The sequence below is a fragment of the Mirounga leonina genome, unplaced genomic scaffold (genome assembly GCF_011800145.1).
Source record: "Mirounga leonina isolate KUSES-001 unplaced genomic scaffold, KU_Mleo_1.0 Mir_454, whole genome shotgun sequence".
NCBI lineage: Eukaryota > Metazoa > Chordata > Mammalia > Carnivora > Phocidae > Mirounga > Mirounga leonina.
Window position 1 is genome coordinate 6333020 of NW_023270763.1, and position 18561 is coordinate 6351580.

At 43.4% G+C, this 18561-nt stretch overlaps 1 protein-coding gene across 3 annotated transcripts in view; it reads left to right on the plus strand.

Annotated features, from left to right (window-relative positions):
- The first annotated feature begins 3700 nt into the window (after positions 1-3700).
- The window catches only part of ZKSCAN5 (zinc finger with KRAB and SCAN domains 5), a 23193-nt gene continuing 8332 nt past the window's right edge, over positions 3701-18561 (plus strand). Inside the window, exons 1-5 of one of the 3 annotated variants that reach the window (XM_034988430.1) lie at positions 3707-4287; positions 4550-5067; positions 8898-9036; positions 13667-13749; positions 14029-14164. In XM_034988430.1, coding sequence (XP_034844321.1) covers positions 4654-5067; positions 8898-9036; positions 13667-13749; positions 14029-14164 — 772 coding nt within the window. In that variant the 5' untranslated portion in view covers positions 3707-4287; positions 4550-4653. Of the gene's footprint in view, positions 4288-4549; positions 5068-8897; positions 9037-13666; positions 13750-14028; positions 14165-18561 lie in introns of all 3 variants that reach the window. The other 2 variants (XM_034988429.1, XM_034988427.1) reach the window with 2 other exon arrangements.

An 18561-nucleotide genomic window follows, 5' to 3' on the forward strand; every position in this document is an offset into this window, starting at 1 on the left:
CAAAGTCCCAAGCAAGGTCAGAATTCCATAAGACATCTCTATGGACTAAAGTTTAAATTACAAGCTAATGACTTACCCAAAAGTTGTGCAAAAGCACGGAGTCAACCCCTACTTTATGCTTTAGCAGGTAAGTGGCTGTACTAGTCTGTTTGGGATCTGTTTTGGTTAGACATTAACAGGGCATGAAAGAGGCGAAGGCAGATTTTTTAGGATTTATCTTTATGACAAATCCATTTCTAGAGAAACAACTTCATTATTCTCAAGGCTCAGGTTTGTCATTCTAGAAATTTGGAGCAATATATAATAATTTAATGACATAACTGGTCCCACATTTATATCTGATCTCTCCAAATGGTCTGAAAGCCCCTGGAAGGCAGAAACTTTGTATAAGTCTACTTATTCATCTCTGTGGGAATGTTATCACAATCTGGCAGGAAGTCAAAAGTTCTTTTCCCAGTATTGCGGGACAAGGCTTCCAGTAGGGCCATGTGGCCAAGGATGGGCAAAGGAATTAAGGACAGAATGCAAATTCCTAAGTACAGGCAAACCTAGCTTCAGAAAATATCCATTTATATAACTAATTATGGAATCTGGAAGTGAATAGCAACTACTGTGAGGGCAATACAAGCATTTTTCATCCCCTCCCATCAAGGTGGTCTGCTCACCAGCTGATTACCAGTCAGGTTCTACCAGCTCCTGCCTCTGGGTTGTGTGACTATGGGCTCTAATCATGACATACTGTCTCACCTTTAAAAAAATAATTAGGAAAAGAATTTAAAAATAGGGCAAGGATAAATGGGGCCAGGGATAAAATGAGATTACAAGTTGCCTACTGTAAACTCCTATGTACTGGCAAAAAATAGCTCACAATTTGGCTCCGAAAAGCCTCAGCTGCCAGTGTAAGAGGAAAACAAGATCAGTTACATGATATGCAGCATGCCTTGGGTAAAAGCAAACTATTAATGGTAGCTTAGGAGAAATGCAGCTATTCTTGATACCAAGTGGGAAGAGAAATTTCCCATGACTGCCCAGGAAAAGGACACTGTGTGACATCATGGACAGTATCTTAAGATCTCTGTAATAAATAAAATTAATGGATTTTAATGCCCTTTCAATGTTAGCTGACGGCAAGTACTAAAGCACAATTCAAAAGAGCTAATTCTGTGAAGGAAATAAAAGAGTGTCGTTTAAGATTCAGCTCTCTGAAGGTCTGGTTTAATATAAAGACAAAATTCAAAGTGCAGCTCTTTCCAGACCTTTTACCCTGCCATACAGGCTGATGGTTATGTGAAAAGTCCATTTCCAGTACTAACTGGATCATCACCCTTTTCTCTCCTCTTGACAGTATCTTATTGTGGTATATTGCAAAAATGGCCAAAAAAGTAAAACAAAAAGTATAGAAATACACTTTGCAGTTCCTCTCTGAGGAACTGGAGTCTATTTCTGTTGAATAGAAGTGGAGAGTATTTCCCCACCCTTTGAATTTGGGCTGGTCTTGTGGCTTGATCTGACCAACAGAATGTGGCAGAAGTGACACTGAGTTTCAAGCCTCAGGATCAAGAACCTTTGCAACTTCTGGTCTCTTGCTTTTGTAATCTGCCACCACCAAGTGAACAAGTCTGAGCTAGGCTGCCAGGTGATGGAAAATGTGTGGCCCACATGCCTCCTAGCACTCCAACTGACAATCAGCCAATCCCCAGAAGGAGAAGTGCTTATCTCACCCACAGCTGACCACAGACAAAAGGAGCCCAGCAGAAAAGTCACCCAGCTAAGCGTGGACCAAATCACCAGCCCACAGAGTCATAAGTAAAATAAGTGGTTGCTTTTTTAGGTCACTAAGTTTCGTGTGGTTTATTATGCAACAAAAACTAACAGACATACTTTTAAACACCGGAGTAACTCAATGCACAATTTTAACAAAAAAGATAAAATACTTAGGAATGAACGTAACAAGCTATGTGCAAAATATATGAAGAAAACTAAAACACTCCTGAAGGATCCAAAATTAGGCTTTCTTCTCCCACAAATGGAAAAACATACCATGTTCTTGGATAGGAAAATCAACTTTATAAGAATGTCAATTCTCCCTAAGTGAATATAAATTAAAAATGATCCCAATAGAGACTTCTCTCTAGAACTAGAAAAACTGAATCTAAAGTTAAATTTGGAAAAGAACTAAAGAAGCAAAAATACCTTGAAGAAGAAATAGAACTGGGGGGACATTTGCCCTAAGAGATACTAAAACCAAGGGCGCCTGGGTGGCTGAATCGGTTAAGCATCTGCCTTGGCTCAGGTCATGATCCCAGGGTCCTGGAATCTAGCCCCGCATCTGCTTCCTTGCTCAGTGGGGAGCCTGCTTCTCCCTCTCCCCCTGCCGGCCGCTCCCCCTAATTGTGCTCTTTCTCTGTGTCAAATAAATAAAATCTTAAAAAAAAAGAGAGAGATTAAAACCAATGACTGGGGCGCCTGGGTGGCTCAGATGGTTAAGTGTCTGCCTTCGGCTCAGGTCATGATCCCAGAGTCCTGGGATCGAGTCCCACATCGGGCTCCCTGCTCCTTGGGAGCCTGCTTCTCCCTCTGCCTCTCTCTCTCTCTCTCTGTCTCTCATGAATAAATAAATAAAATCTTAAAAAAAAAAACCAATGACTGATCCTCAATAAATGAAAACATCATATTATCACAGGGATAGAACATCGCACCAGAATAGAAAATGTAGAAATAGACCCCAAAACACGAGGATTTAGTGTATGAAAAAGGCAGCATCACAAATCAATGGGAGGTAAAGACACTTTGTCATAAATGATGAGACAACTGGGTAGCGATTTGGAAAAAGACAGAGTTAGAGCTATACTTCACACCGTACACCAAGATAATTTTGAATGGACCAAAGGCTCAGTGTTTAAAAGTGAGCATACGCAAAGTAAATGTAAAAAGTGAAACCACAGCAGACATACCGCAGTGTCAATTTAGGCGTTTGTAAACACATACACAAACGAGAGGTTATTAAGAAGGGCATCCCTTTGGCTAGAGAAGCCCTGCATAGACGAGTCCTCTACTTCGCAGGAACTCATTGCTCTCAACTCCACTCTCCCCGAGAGCAACCCACTCCGCCACTATCGGCCTTGCCCGCGGAGGCGCCCGAGGAAACGCCTCCTTGCCTTCCCGCATTCTGATAGGCTCTCGAGACCGAGGCTGCAAAGAGACCCACGGCCCTATTGGCTAGTGGGCGCGGCCTGCGCGGGGCTTCATGGGAGTTGTAGGCTCCTGCGACTCCGCGTCTGACGTCGGTGATTTCGGCCCCGTGAGCACTGCGGTGGTGAAGAGGTGGGTGTGTCTGGAGACGGGGTGCGGGGAGGGGCGAGGATGCAGGTGAAAAAAACGAAGGATTTAAAATTAAAAAGAAATTAGGGTTGCGGGCCCTCAGGAAGGGGCGAACCTACTTGGAAGTGGGGCACAGAGCGTTGGGGTGGGGGAGCGCAAGTTCTACGGCCAATCAGACATTAGCAATTCTTGCCTTAGCAACCACTCCGGACAGCTAAGGCCCGGTCCCTTGCCCCCACTCCAAGGGAAGGGGAGGAGCCCGGGCTGTTTAAATGGCTTTGGGCTCGGGTGGAGAGAAGCCGGTGCCGTTTCCTTCCCCGCTCTGGTGGCTGGGAACCTGCGGCTCGGTGGGCGGGGAACAGCCGCGTCCCGGAGGCACGCCAACTCCCCGCCGATTGGCCCACAATTCCTCGGGGGCGGGGTCTGGGGCGGGCAGGTTCCCGCCCGCTGCGAGGCGAGGACCTCCGGGATTCCTAGAGAGGACTCGGAAGTGCTCTTGGCGGTGGGATTGATGGCTCGACCCCGTTGGACGGGGAGAGCTCGGACTCGCTTACTTCCGGCGAGGAAGTGTTGCGAAGTGTCGGCTTCGGTTTTCTCTCCGTTTGTGGGAAGAAACCTGTCTTCCCAAGCGTGGCTGCGAGAGCTTGGTCTCCAGGAGAGCTCCCCGGGACTGGTGCCTGGAGGAAAGAGGATGGGCTTTGTGTCCAGACGGGGGTCCTGTGTCTAACCTTGACCGGCCCGGTTTCCGTGACTATGGGGTCGGGGGCGCTTCTGAAGAATCCGGGTCCAAATCTGTACTTATAACTGTGCTTCTCTTCGGGACCAATGAAGTCTCTTCTTGGTCTGTCATGCTCTTGTGGCATGAAGGACAGGACCCGTTTTGGCCATTGTAATGTTTTTAACCCCTGTTTTGACTTAAGTTTGGCTTGTGGTAGAGAAAAGCAGAGACTGCGTCTGGACTAGTTAGTAGTAAGTCTTGTCCTATTACTTATATGAAATGTAATGTTCTTCACCATTAAAACTGTATTCGGTTAGGCCTGATGTCAGATTTTTATTGCTCTTCTTTACATTTTTTAAATGTTGGAAATGTTCTCTATTAGTAATTTTATGGGTGGAGTGACGGCTGTCTTGTAGTCTGTATTTTAAAGTAAGTTGCACTGTTGAGTGGTCTTTAGTACCGATGACCTCTTTGTCATCTCTTTGCTAATAATGATTTCCAATATATCAGTAGGTTGCACACTAATGGAAGTGCCCTTCAGAAGATCTTAAAGAGCAGAAAACAGATCTGATCTGTGTGACAGCTAACCTGGAGAGACATCCCTCTGAGTTGGAATGATAATGACAGAGTCTGGGGAAGTTATAGACTTAGACCCTCCAGCTGAGACTTCACAGGAGCAAGAAGACCTTCTAATAGTGAAGGTGGAAGAAGAAGACTGCACGTGGATGCAGGAGTACAATCCTCCAGTGTTTGAGACTTTCTACCAGCGCTTCAGGCACTTCCAGTACCATGAGGCCTCAGGCCCCCGGGAGGCCCTGAGCCAGCTCCGGGTGCTCTGCTGTGAGTGGCTGAGGCCTGAGCTGCACACCAAGGAGCAGATCCTGGAGCTGCTGGTGCTGGAGCAGTTCCTGACCATCCTCCCTGAAGAGTTCCAGACCTGGGTGAGAGAACATCACCCAGAAAGTGGAGAAGAGGCTGTGGCTGTGGTAGAAAATATACAGAGAGAACTAGAGGAACGCAGACAACAGGTGAGCGAAAGGGGACACATTGGAGCAATGAGGAAGGAGAGGAAGAGAGTTAGGTGCTGCTGAGCAGGGGTGAGATCCTTTGAGCTCTGGTGCTTCATCCATATTCTTTTGTTCTCCTGGGATTAGGTACACTGTGGAGATTTCCTGCCATTCCAGCAAAGAAGCAGTATCCAGTGTGTTAATCTGGAGAAGACAGTCAGCGATTTTATTTATTTTTAAAATTACTGTTTCTATTTTTTGAATGACATGATACAAAATTCAAAAGGTGCATAAGGTTGTTATGAAAAGTAAGTTTCCTCCCGCCCCTAATTCCCCGGCTGCCTAGTTCTCTTCAGACGCAGCCACTGTTACCTGATACCTGTATATCCTTACAGAGATAGACTTTCTTCTCTATATATAAGCATACGTGTAGATGACATGCTTTAAGAAAACACAAATGTTTTTAAATCACTGTGCGCTTCTGCCTCTTGCTTTTTTCTCATATCTTGGTTTGTTCCATGTCCGTGCAAACAACGCTGCCTCACTCTCTGAAACTGTGTTATATTCCATTGTGTGGATGGATATACCATAATTTAACTCCCATTGAAAGCCATTTAAGTCATTCCTTTAGGATGTTTCTGAACTTTTACTATAACAAGCTGCAATGATTGTCTTTTACATATGTTATTAATTATAGAATAAGTGCTTAGAAGAAGTCAGATTGTTGGCTCAGGGGCCATATGCATTTGTAATTTTGACAGCTGTTGACAGCTTGCCCTCTGTAGAGCTTATACCGGTTTTTACTCCCTACTGCAGGGTATGAGAGAAATTTTTTGCTCACAGCCTGATAATGTGATGTTATCCAACTTTTTGTTAGTGCTAATCTGAAAGATGCAATATTCCATTTCTGTGCAATTTTAGTATGCATTTCTCATATTATGAGTGAGTTTGACCTCAGTGTGTATTTTAAAGGTCTATGTGTGTACCCTTTGTTGTTGTTTTTTTTTTTTTTTAAAGTAAGCTCCACACCCAGTGTGGGGCTTGAACTCACAACCCTGAGATCAAGAGTCATATGCTCCACTGAGTGAGCCAGCCAGGCGCCCTATGTGTCTACCTTTTTTTGTGAATTACCTGTTTACAGTATTTACCTATTTGAAAAAAATAAGCAGTGTGTCTGTCATCTGAGTTGCAAGTTTATTTTTCCACTTTGTTGTTTGTCTTTGCTTATGCAGATTTTTGTTTTGCAGGGTTTTTAATCTTTATGTAGTCCATTTATTTTTTAATTTATGGTTTCTGGGTTTTGTGCTATACTTAGAAAGGCCTTCTCCACTACAATATTATAAGAAAATTTTCTAATAGTCTCTTCTTAGTTTTTTATTTTTATTTATTTTTTTGGTGCATGGTGTTTGATATGGTTATAACTTTCTTTCCCCAGATGTCTATCCAGTTTCCCCTTTTTTCCCTCTCTGATTAAAACGCCATCTTTATTACATACCAAATTTCTGCATGTATTTGGGTCTATTTATGGTCTTTTTATTCTGTTTTATTGACCTTATTACCTGCTAATGTATCAGTATCTGAATTACTTGAGCTCTGTAAAGGGTTTTGGTATTGATAGGGCTACCCCTCCCCCTTCCAAATTTTTTTCAATATTTTCTTTTTTCCTTATGAACTTTAGAATTGCTTACTTAAAGTTTTCACCACTCCAAAAATCCTGTTAGTTTTTTTTTTTGTAGGGGGCGGATCCAGTAAATCATGTATTAATTTAAAGAGGACCGATACCTTTATGTTGTTATATCTTCTTGTCTTTTCTTCTCATTTATAACCTGACCCTCTACCTTCTTGTTGCTAGGGTCACACTCTCTTAACCCTTTTTTTTTTTTTTTTTTTGAGCAAAGAAACAAAAATCATGAGACCTTGAGTCACAAGAGTTTGAAGCTAGTTGGAGAATTTCCCTCATTCTTTTTTTTTTTTTTTTTTAAGATTCTATTTATTTGAGCGAGAGAGCGTGAGCAGGGGGAAGAGGAGGGACAAGCCGACTCCCCGCTGAGCGGGGAACCTGACATGGGGCTCGATCCCAGGACCCTGGGATCATGACCTGAGCCAGAGTCAGACGCTTAACCGACTGAGCCACCCAGGTGCCCGTCCCTCATTCTTGAGAGCCATTGCACTTCATTGTAAGGTCGCAGTCCAATTATTCTTCATCTCTGGGTAAGGGGTACTTCAGCCTTCCAGAACATCCTCAGGCTCTTCAGCTGAGGTTAAACTTCAGGAGGTTTAATTCACTCCATGAGGCAAGGGGGCAGCAGAGGGAATTGCTGCTGACCCTCAGCCAGACCCTTGGCTATACCGAATGATTGTCCTCCAGATGGGAATGTCTGAACCTTTCTATTGCCTCCCATCAGGACAGAAAGTAAAGGTTCATGGTGACATCTCGTTATTCCTTTTTTAAGCCTAATTTGGGACATTAACAAACAAACTTGTCCCTCCTTTTTTTATAGTAATAAATATTCAAAAGTACAGTTAAAAACAGAAAGGGTTTTTGAAACAGAGGATTTACAGCCGCTATGTACATGTACCTCTCTCATTGTGATATGCAGCCCGTCTTTGGAAGGGACACAGAAAATAATAATTTCTTAGTGGTAGTCAGGGATTTGAGGCCCATAGAGGGGATTTTCTTAAGGGCCTTCACAGCTCACTTTGTTTGCCTTCCTTTCTGCCTGTCGTCTATATCCCCGACATTGTTCCTCAGCTTTATCTCCAGGTGGTTTTTGTCTCTGGCAGGCCTTTTCCCAGGCTTTATCCTTTACCCCTCCTCCTTGGTTTCTCTGTCCTATTGTCAGGGGACCTCAAGGGCTGCTTTGCTTTTCGGTGCCGATGTGCCCTTTGACATACTTGGCATCATCTTAACTCTTATCTTGAGCGGGTCCACAAGGACACACAAATTTCCATGCAGAATGATCTTTGCCGCAACTGTTTTGTAGCCACCTGTTGATGTAACTCCTGTGCCACGTTCTGCCAGTGCTAAGAGGGTTAAAATTTAAAGTGCTTTGAAACATAAGGGAGGGGAAGAGGGGGATGGCAATTCTCTCTCAGTGCAGGATCTTAGTATCTGCTAGGATGCTGCTGAGCTAGTACCTTCCAGAAAAGACAGATTGTGGAGAGCGGTTGTGGCAGAGTAACTGTGTGTCCCCTAGGATTGAGTGAGAGCCCAGAACAGAAAGATGGAGTACTTAGCAGGTCAGACAGGAACTAGCTCTGGTCTTGGTGTTGGTCTGTCCTACTTGAACGGGGTACGCTAAGGAACTGAGTATGGCTTCCTGTGTCCTATATTGACCTTTGCAACCTCCCTTCTCACTTTTCTCCCCCTTCACTAAACTTGGCCTACCCTGGCTTTCTTATGGTTTCTCGACTATACCAGATACCTGTTTCTGCCTGAGAGTCTTTGCTTATGTCGTTCTCTCTGCCCTGGACACTTCTGACTTTTTTCCTGGCGGGCTTCTTTTGCCCTTTAGGTGTTTACTTAAAGCGACACATCCTCAGAAAAGCCTGCCTTGGCCACCCTCTCTCAAGTAGTTTCATCTGTTCTGTCTTAAGGCACTGCTTTCTTCTCCTTTCTAAGGTATAACAGTCTGTAATTATGTATTTGTGCGTGGATATGTTTAATGGGAGTCCTCTTCACCTAGAAAGAAACTGTGTTTATTAAGCCACTGTGTAGTCAGTTTGCTTGGCTCATTGTAGATGCACATTAAATATTTGGCAAAAGAGTGAATGGAAGAAGAATGGAAATTTACTGGATTCTTCCATAGCCCTCCCTGCAACGTGCTGATTGGTGTGGTTGTGCTTGTTAGATCGTGGTGTGTCCTGAAGTGCTTCCTCAGAAGATGGTGCCACCTGGAGTTGTGCAGGAGTCCCTCAGCCACCAGCTCCCGTCCGTGGACCCCCAGTCTGTACAGGAGCCACAGAAGCCTCATCTCCTGGAGGAAAATGGTGAGGACGTGTGATTCGGTGGAACAGATGTGGCTAGAAGTGGGCGCCCTGGCCACGTGGGTAAGCGGTATCTGTGTGAGAGAGACTTCGGGCTGGGCAGCCACTCTGCAGTCAGCAGGATCGGGAGCTTGGGAAGGGCTGGGACCTGGCATCCAGTCCCTGGCATTCAGAGAGAGGTCAGCTTGTAGGATGGCTAGGCTGTGCACTGTAGTTCCGTGGGAAAGCTGTCGTGACGACGACAGCTCTCAGTGCAGGGACTGTCAGAAGATCTACAGGAGTCCTTTACGCAAGTGTCGCACTTGTTTTATGACCGCTTTCCGGCTCCACCTCGTCGATTTTGTTGTCTTACGCTTGTGCAAGAGCAGCTCTCCAGTTCCCGATTGCACTCATTTCGGGCTGCCAGTCGTTCACCTTGAAATCTTATTTCAAGCAGTGCCTCGCAGTGACCTTTAGAGCAACTGTTCTCTCTCTCTCTCCTCCCCCACCCCCCTCTCAACCTTATTAACGTGTATTAGACACATGAAGGGTGAAAGTGAGCTGCTGTGTATCTTATTTATGACGCACATGTCCCCAGGTCTTTAACCCTAATCAGAAACTCTCGCTATCAGATATATCTTAGGATTCAGAAATTTTCAGATTTATTTATTTATTTATTTATTTATTTATTTATTTAAAAGATTATTTATTTATTTATTTTTTGAGACAGAGAGAACGAGAGAGAGAGCACATGAAAGGGGGGAGGGTCAGAGGCAGAAGCAGGCTCCCTGCCGAGCAGGGAGCCCGATGTGGGACTCGATCCAGGGACTCCAAGATCATGACCTGAGCCGAAGGCAGTCGCTTAACCAACTGAGCCACCCAAGCGCCCTGAAATTTTCAGATTTATTAAGGGAATATGATTTATATACCATATAATACAGTACCAGCAGGATTTGAGGTGGGACTCCACAGTGACACACATTAGTGAAATGTATGCAGCTTTACGGTGAGTGGATTAAATAAAAACTTTAAAGAGCTTCCCATCGGTTCTGGTCAGGTTTTGCTGTCAAATTAGTTCAATGTGTAACTTAATGAGAGGAAGGCCTTTGGTATTGAGAGCTTGGGGATTTCAGAGTGTGGAGAACCCGTGTTCCAGGTTCGGCCCCAGGCTTGCTTCTGTTCTCCCCTTAGGGGTCAGGCCTTCCATTTCACATGCCCCACGGCTCTGACCTTCTCCAGCTTTCCTTTCACAGTGGTAATAATAACAGAAGTGTTACTTAGGTAGAGTTTACTGGGTGTCGGCAAGTGTCCCAAGTGCTTTATTTGTAGGAATTCATTAAACCCTCAGTGTACCAGAAAAAATAGTCTTTGCTGTTTATCACCCGGGGCCAAGGGATCCTTTATTTTATGTATATATATTTACTATTTTATTTAATTTATTATATTATTTATTTTATTTTATATATATTATCATGTATATGTTATTTATGAATAATTTACAGAAGAAACAAAGGATAATAAAAAATAATTCTCAAGGAAATTTTAATAAGAACCTCTTTATATCAAGTACATTTTGATAATAGAAACATTGTAAAAAAATTAAAGAATACCGTTACACAGTACTGTCCCTGTTCCCTTTAGAAAAATGAATACTGTCCCTTTCACAAAATGGGATGGTCCAGAATCTTGTTGCAAAATCTTGCCGCATGAAGTCCTTCCTGTTGAATAATTCAGTGGATGAGAATGTCGTATTTCCTTTTTGAAATTAGAAATAGAGTGTTTATCGCTGATTCTTGTGTTTGAGAAAATTTACCTCTGATATTGTTTGTAGACTCCTTCAAAGATTTGCCCTTTGGCTTCAGTTTCAGCATTATCGTGTAGAATACACTGCTCTGTCTCTTCCTGTCGTCTTCTTACTCATCTAGTAATAGTGAAGTGTCTTTTGCTGCAAATTTTTTTCTCTTTGCTGATGGGGTGGAAAATGAAAAATTCTGAATTCACAGCGATGCTCAATGAAAGCTAAAAGCAGGTATCGATAGTCTTATACCTTCTTGAAGATGCTGCAGAACTCTGGGCAATGAATTTAATACTTGGAGACTAGTGAAGAATGATGATTATTTCACTCTTACATCATCATCCTAAGTATTTCCTTTATTCTCCTGTTTTCTTACTATTTTAGTTTTTTCTGCTATCATTGGGAATAATTAATGAGTAATGATTGGTAAATATGTGGTAATTCCTAGGATGATGAATTAGGAAAATGTTTTATGATACAGGAAAAATAAGATCACTCAGATCTCAAAATGTACCCTACATGTGTAGAAGAGGCCAGTGGATCCATATAGAAATTACAAGACAGAATGAGTCGTATTCTATTTTTTAATAATACTAAAATAAATTTTCTTCTTCAGAAGACCTCTAAAGGGATAAAAGTCATGTAATTCCAGCCTTTAAAAATAGTTAACACTAAAAAAAAAATAGCTAACACTGTTTATTTATTTTTTGTTTTTAAAATTTTTATTTATTTATTTGACAGAGAGAGATATAGCGAGAGCAGGAACATAAGCAGGGGGAGTGGGAGAGGGAGAAGCAGGCTTCCCGCGGAGCAGGGAGCCCGACGTGGGGCTCGATCCCAGGACCCCGGGATCACGACCCAAGCCAAAGGCAGACACTTAATGACTTGGGGCCAGGTGCCCCGAGTTAACACTGTTTAAAAAAGAAACGCCAAACCCCAAATTGTGTCTAATATACTTAGTTGGCATAGCAAGGGTTAATGTCCACACAGACCCAATAGAATAGGTACTACTGTTATCCTCATGTTAGAAATTAAGAAGCTGAGGCCTAGTCAGGTTAGGTAATTCATTCAAGGTCACGGAGCTGTCAGTGACTGAGCTGGGATTCTAACCCCAGCAATCCAGCTCTGCATTCATCCTTTTACCCCAGTCCGAGCTGTGCTGCTTTTGCCTTTCCTGCAGGCCCCCCCAAGTGCAGACTCCTGTCCTCTTCCCGCCACTGCCAGAGTCTCATCATGCCAGGCTGCTCTTCCTTCTGTCCCTAGGTGCTGCTTCTCTTCTCTGCCCTGTTAGCTAGACCCAGCCAGTTTCTTTCTTCCAGCAAAATTACGAGGTTTGTTTTGTGTTTGTTTCAGTTTTTGATTTCTGTGCACTGGGGAAGGCTGCATTCCTCCTGCCTTTGATAGCACCGAAGGCTGGTTTTCTGTCTCTGGGACTAATTCCAGCGTGAGAAGGGTGAAGTCATTTGCTGAAAAGCTAAAGAAACAAAAGGTTTTACAGGAACGTCATAAAATAAGTGGTATTGTTTGGAGTGTAATTATTATAATTATTCCAGTTGTAATTGGAATGTAGTCTATACTCAAAATCAAAATCACTGTTTAAGTACAGACTACATTCCGTCCCTTTCTTTGAGTCCTGTTTTGACTCTGTAGCCACACTCCTGGTTTCAGCTGCCATCTCTGTTTCTGGCTTTCGTCTCTAACCATGATCTCTTTCTTTTTGTGTCATTGCTGATTACATGCTAGTCCTTGGACAGAAGCAAGCTGCATAACAACATACATCTTTAGGACCAGGGAAACCATAGCAACATCCTAAACTGTCAGGTTAAAGATTAATACCAGGTGGATCTGTCCAGATCAGGGCATATATAGACAATGAGATCGTATGCACCACCAGTCTCGCACAAAGAACAAGCAGAGGTGACACAGCAGGGGTCAGAAGGTCACCAACATCTAGAGATCAGACCCTGCAGGCGTTGCACATGCAATTCACTCTGCCCAGAGAGCACCCTCATCCCCCCAACCCACCCCAACCCTACTGACCAGAGTCACTTCCTGTGGAAAGGCTTTCCTGATGCTCCCACCTTCCCCCTCTCTGCCCTGGAGGTTCCCCTGTTTCCATGCTCTTGTGGGAACTTGGGTGAATTTCAAGTATATTACCCTTACCCTGTGCTGGAAGTAAGTGAGGCTCACATGTCTGCTCTCCCCACTAGACAGTGAAGTTTTTGGAAGGCAAGAATTGCTTTATCTGCCTGTTCTTATAACACACAATGTAGACTTAGTGCATTACTAATTGCCTGACTCTCCATCAACCATACTAGCTTCTAGAAGGAAGAGAATGTGGACTAAGACCTTGCTAGTCAAAGGGTGGCTCAAGGAGCAGCACCAGAATCACCTGGCTTTGTTAGAGGTGCAGAATATGGGGGCCACCACAGACCTGCTGAGCCATATCTGCCCTGAACCAAGCCCTCCACGTGATCTGTGTGCGCATTAAAGTTTGAGAAGCCCTGGGCTCTTGGTAGCGCTTCAGCTTCATGGAAGCTATGGGACTGGTTAATCTTTGAGATGACTAGATTTGATCTTGGCGGAGCAGATTGCATCCTTTACAGGGGACTGGCACAGTCTTGAGATTACTGGCAGGGATTAGCCTGACCAAAGCAGGGAGTCTAGTTTTTCGGGGGGAAGAGTGAGTGTAGTTAGGTGGGGGAGGAGTCACAACGTGAAGGGCCTTGAGAGCCGAGCAGAAAAATTTGGCCTTGCCATAGCAAGGCGCCATCGTGGATTCTTGAGTGAAAGTAGAACATGATGGCAATCGGAACTGGGCAAAGATTCTCACTGACACCTCTTTTTCTCCCCCCTCAGCCCTACCTGCTCTCCAAGTTCCTTCCCTTCCCCTGAAGGACAGCCAGGAGCTGACAGCCTCACTTCTCTCGGCTGGGTCCCAGGTGAGCCAGCGTCCCATGCCCGCAGTGAGGACCCACGTCTGTTCTTGGACAAGTAGCTGCCCTGATCCTGAATCTCCATTAGGAGTTCTGTCTCTCGCTGCAGCCCGGGCCCTCCTGGGGTTCCTACTTGAATGTCGCTTTCCCTTCTACCCAGTGCTCCCCTCTCCTCTTTGCAGCACAGACCCTCCCTCTGTTTTTTCCCTTCGTGCTCCCAATTCTTCCCCTCACTCCAAATTTGAACCTAGGGAATGGAAATTTAGTGGCAATCTCGTGTTTCAGAAGTTGGTGAAAATTGAAGATGTGGCTGATGTGGCTGTATCCTTCATCCTGGAGGAATGGGGACATTTGGACCAGTCCCAGAAGTCCCTCTATAGGGATGACAGGAAGGAGAATTATGGGAGTATTACTTCCATGGGTAAGAATGATTTCATCTGTGCTTGGATTAGGACATCTTAATTTTGTTATAAAAAGTATTTCTGGCACATCGGATAAAAGCATGTATGTGACTTAATTACTGTGACTGCTTATTTTTTTTTCTGTGAAAGAGTAAATTGACATTCCTTGACATTCCTTTTTTTTTTTCTTATTCAGCTTATTCTGATAATTTCCGTCATCATCAGGGTATGTTTGACGTCTTGATAATACTTGGGGGATAGTATTTGCAATCCAGCAAATGCTCTCGTTTTAGTGCTTTAAGATAAAAGAGCTCAGAACTAAAAGGCTTGGGTTTTAACAGATTTGTAGTAGTTATTGGATTCTGTTCCTTGACAAGTTGAATAATTTTTTTTTTTCAAAGATTTTATTTATTTATTTGACAGAGAGAGACACAGCGAGAGAGGGAACACAAGCAGGGGGAGTGAGAGAGGGAGAAGCAGGCTCCCCGCAGAGCAGGGAGCCCGATGCGGGACTTGATCCCAGGACCCTGGGATCACGACCTGAGCCGAAGGCAGTCGCCTGACCGACTGAGCCACCCAGGCTCCCGAATAATTATTTTTTTTTAAAGATTTTATTTATGTATTTGACAGATAGAGACATAGCGAGAGAGGAACACAAGCAGGGGGAGTAGGAGAGGGAGAAGCAGGCTTCCCGCGGAGCAGGGAGCCCGATGTGGGGCTCAATCCCAGGACCCTGGGACCATGACCTGAGCCAAAGGCAGACGCTTAACAACTGAGCCACCCAGGCGCCCTGACAAATTGAATACTTCTTAACTGAATAATTCTCACTTGTGAAAGCATCTCAGACCTCCACTGAATAACTGTTTATTAGAGTACATTTGACCCTCGAACAACATGGGGCCAGAGGTGCCGACCCCCCCACGCAGTCGAAATTCTGTGTATAACTTTTGACTCCCCCAAAACTTAACTACTCCTAGCCTGCTGTTGACCTGAAGCCTTCCAGTAACATAGAGCCCCCCCCCAAAATTTTTTTAATTAAAAAAAAAAATAAATAAATAATAAATTAAAAAATTTAGAAAAATCATAAAGCCGATTAACACATAGTTTGTATATGTGTCCTGTACTGTGTTCCTACATGAAAGTAAGCTAGAGAAAAGGAAGTGCTATTAAAATAGTAAGGAAGGGCACCTGGGTGGCTCAGTTGGTTAAGCGACTGCCTTCGGCTCAGGTCATGATCCTGGAGTCCCGGGATCGAGTTCCGCATCGGGCTCCTTGCTCAGCGAGGAGTCTGCTTCTCCCTCTGACCCTCCCCACCTCATGCTTTCTCTCTCTCTCAAATAAATAAATAAAATCTTAAAAAAATAAAATAAAATAAAATAAAATAGTAAGGAAGAAGAACTGCATTTACAGGGCTGTATGTATCGAAAGAAATCGGTGTGTCAGTGGACCTGCGCAGTTCAAACTCATGTTATTCAAGGGGCAACTGTGTTATCAGAGGATCTGCCTTTTCCCCAGTGCGTGGGTGGCTGGTTGTTCACTCCATCTCCATTCTCAGATCATGGGTGCTTATTTCATGACGTTCGCCTTGCTATCTCCATTTTACATGTCCTCATCCCTTCTTGAATTTTGTGCCCCAAATGAGATTTTGAACCTGTTTCTAAATTATCCTGGGAACACATACTCGATTATGTGCCTAGAGCAAATTATAAAAATCTCAGCACCGTAGCAAACATTTCATTCTTTTTTTAAATGAATTTCAAATACCTCACTTGTCTAATTTGAGCCTGGTAGTATTTTCTTTTTTTCAATTACTTTGCAGGCATTTAATGGGTTTCAGGCTTTCAGAACTTGGCACAGTTCTTTTTTATACTGTTTTCCAAGCAGTTTTAAATTTGTCCTTTCCAATTTTTAAAAAAATCCATCTGTTCATTACAATCTCTTTACAACTCTAGTGTACTCCTACATTAAGAACACATTTGATGATTTCTGCCCCTTAACTTCTCTGGGAAGGCCACATTAGGTATTTGTATGCCTGTGTGTTCCTAATAGCATTGAGTAGGTCAGGATTTGGGGCATCTGGGTGGCTCAGTTGGTTAAATGTCTGCCTTTGTTCCTGCCTTTGGGACATGATCCCGGGGTCCTGGGATTGAGCCCTTTGTCAGGTTCCCTGCTCAGTGGGGCTTCTCCCTCTCCCTCTCCCTATCCCTCTGCCCCTCCCCCTGCTCATGCTCTCTCTCTTAAATAAATAAAATCATTTAAAAAAAGAGAGAGAGAAGGTCAGTATTTTAAAAGTATCCATCAGATTCAGAAATGAGATTTTAAAAAAACAGATGTATCCTGGAGACAGCCATTTCAGTGGAGTGTCCGGGACGTTGGGGAACAAGAGACAGTTTCTTTGAAGATTGCAAAGGAGAGGAATTTGAGAAAGCTATCGCAGATACACTTTCAAGAACATTGTGAAGGAAATGAGAAAGGGGGCTTATCACTATAAGGGTACATAGCTTAGATGGATAGATTGGGGTTTTGTATGTTCTCTTTTTCTTTCTATTCTTTTTTATTGGGGGGCGGGCAAAGGGAGAGGGAGAGAGAGAATCTCCAGCTGACTTCCCGCTGAGCATGGCGTCCGACATGGGGCTTGATCTCACAACCCTGAGATCATGACCTGAGCCAAAATTAAGAGTCGGATGCTTAACCGACTGAGCCACCCAGGCACCTCTGTACGTTCTCCTTTTCAGTGGGAGAGTTTTAAGCATACTTAAATGCTACTGGAAAAGAACTAGTAAAGAGTGAGTTTGAAATGTTGGGGCAAGGAAGAGGAGATCATTGATGAGGGTGATCCCTCAAAAACAGGATGGCATGGGGAGGTCGGGGGTCCGGGAGGGAGGCTTGGCCTTGGTCAGAGAGACAGCTCTTCCACCATGAGGCGAGGGGAGGATGACAGAGGAAGGCTGGCAACAAGTTTTTGGTTGGTCTGTAGGATGTTCAAGGAGCTTTGCCTTTCCTTCAAATAGGAGACAGTCACCTGTTGAGAATGAGCAGGTGATGAAGTAGGTGGCAGAGAAGAGGTTCGAATACATTGGAGAACCTTGTACATGCACATAGTGAAACATATTCAAATAGTATAAAGGGGTATAAAGTGAAAACTGAGTCACCTACCCTGCTTCTCAATCTTCTGTTTACTATTACCAATTTCTGGATTGTATCTCTAGGCATATTCTGTATACACACGTTTTTGCAAAACATGGTAACATGCCATACACTAGTGGAATTTTAAAATAACAGTGATATATCTTGGAAGCCATAGTGGAGATATTTTGACATAGCTGATGAGAAAAATGAGTGGGGAAAGGAGCCAGCTGTAGGAACATAGAATGCCAACAGGGCAGCAGTGAGGTTGAAGAGCCTGAATCTTTAAAGCACCAAATCTGCCTGATTTGTTTTTGTCTCCCCTGCCCCCCACCATTGTATTACTAACCAGCTGGGCAGAGCATTGAGCAAAAAGCATGGTCTTCTGTCAGATACACAAATAACCCAAGAGAATCAACAGAAAGCTTGTCATGTACATGGGAAGGAGGTGGGGAAAGAGGGAAAAAGCAAATCTGTAAACCCATTGGTGTGACAACCTATGTAATCGCCGTATCAGGAAAAGGGCAATTGTTAATAGAACTAAAGAGGTTCATTGGGCTAATCTTATTTATTTATTTATTTATTTATTTATTTTCAAATTCACCCCTGGAAAAAGAAAACCATGTGCTTTTTTGACTTGTTGGTTGGGAGAGAATTTTAGTAAGAATAAAATGTGTGGGCGTAAGCAGATGTGAGTAAAAGAGAAAAAGAAATCCTGTGATGACAGAGATTACCTGCCTACTTAAATGGGGGAGGAAAAAACGATTCTTTTTTATTATATGTTTGTTTCTACTATTAAGATGTCTTTTTAGGAAGAAAATTAAGGTAAAAGAGTTTTAAGAAATTAAAATTCGGGGCGCCTGGGTGGCTTAGTTGGTTGAGCCAGGGTCCTGGGATCGAGCCCCACATCAGGCTCCCTGCTCAGCGGGAAGCCTGCTTCTCCCTCTCCCACTCCCCCTGCTTGTGTTCCTGCTCTCGCTGTCTCTCTCTCTCTCTCTCTCTCTGTCAAGTAAACAAATAAATCTTAAAAAAATATATAAAAAAATAAATTAAAATTCAAGTTTTCTTGATGGAATAAGAATTATAACTTCTCACTCTGTAAAAAAAAAAAAAAGATTAGTAATAATATCTACCTCAAAAGGTCATTGTTAGGATTATATGCCATAAAATCGTAAAACCCTTATAGTCCTGGTCCATTGTAGCACTCAGCAAATGTTAGCTTTCATTACCATTATTCTGAAATATTTGAAAACAACCTTGCTGGGGTTTTTTTTTTTTTTTTTTTTTTTTT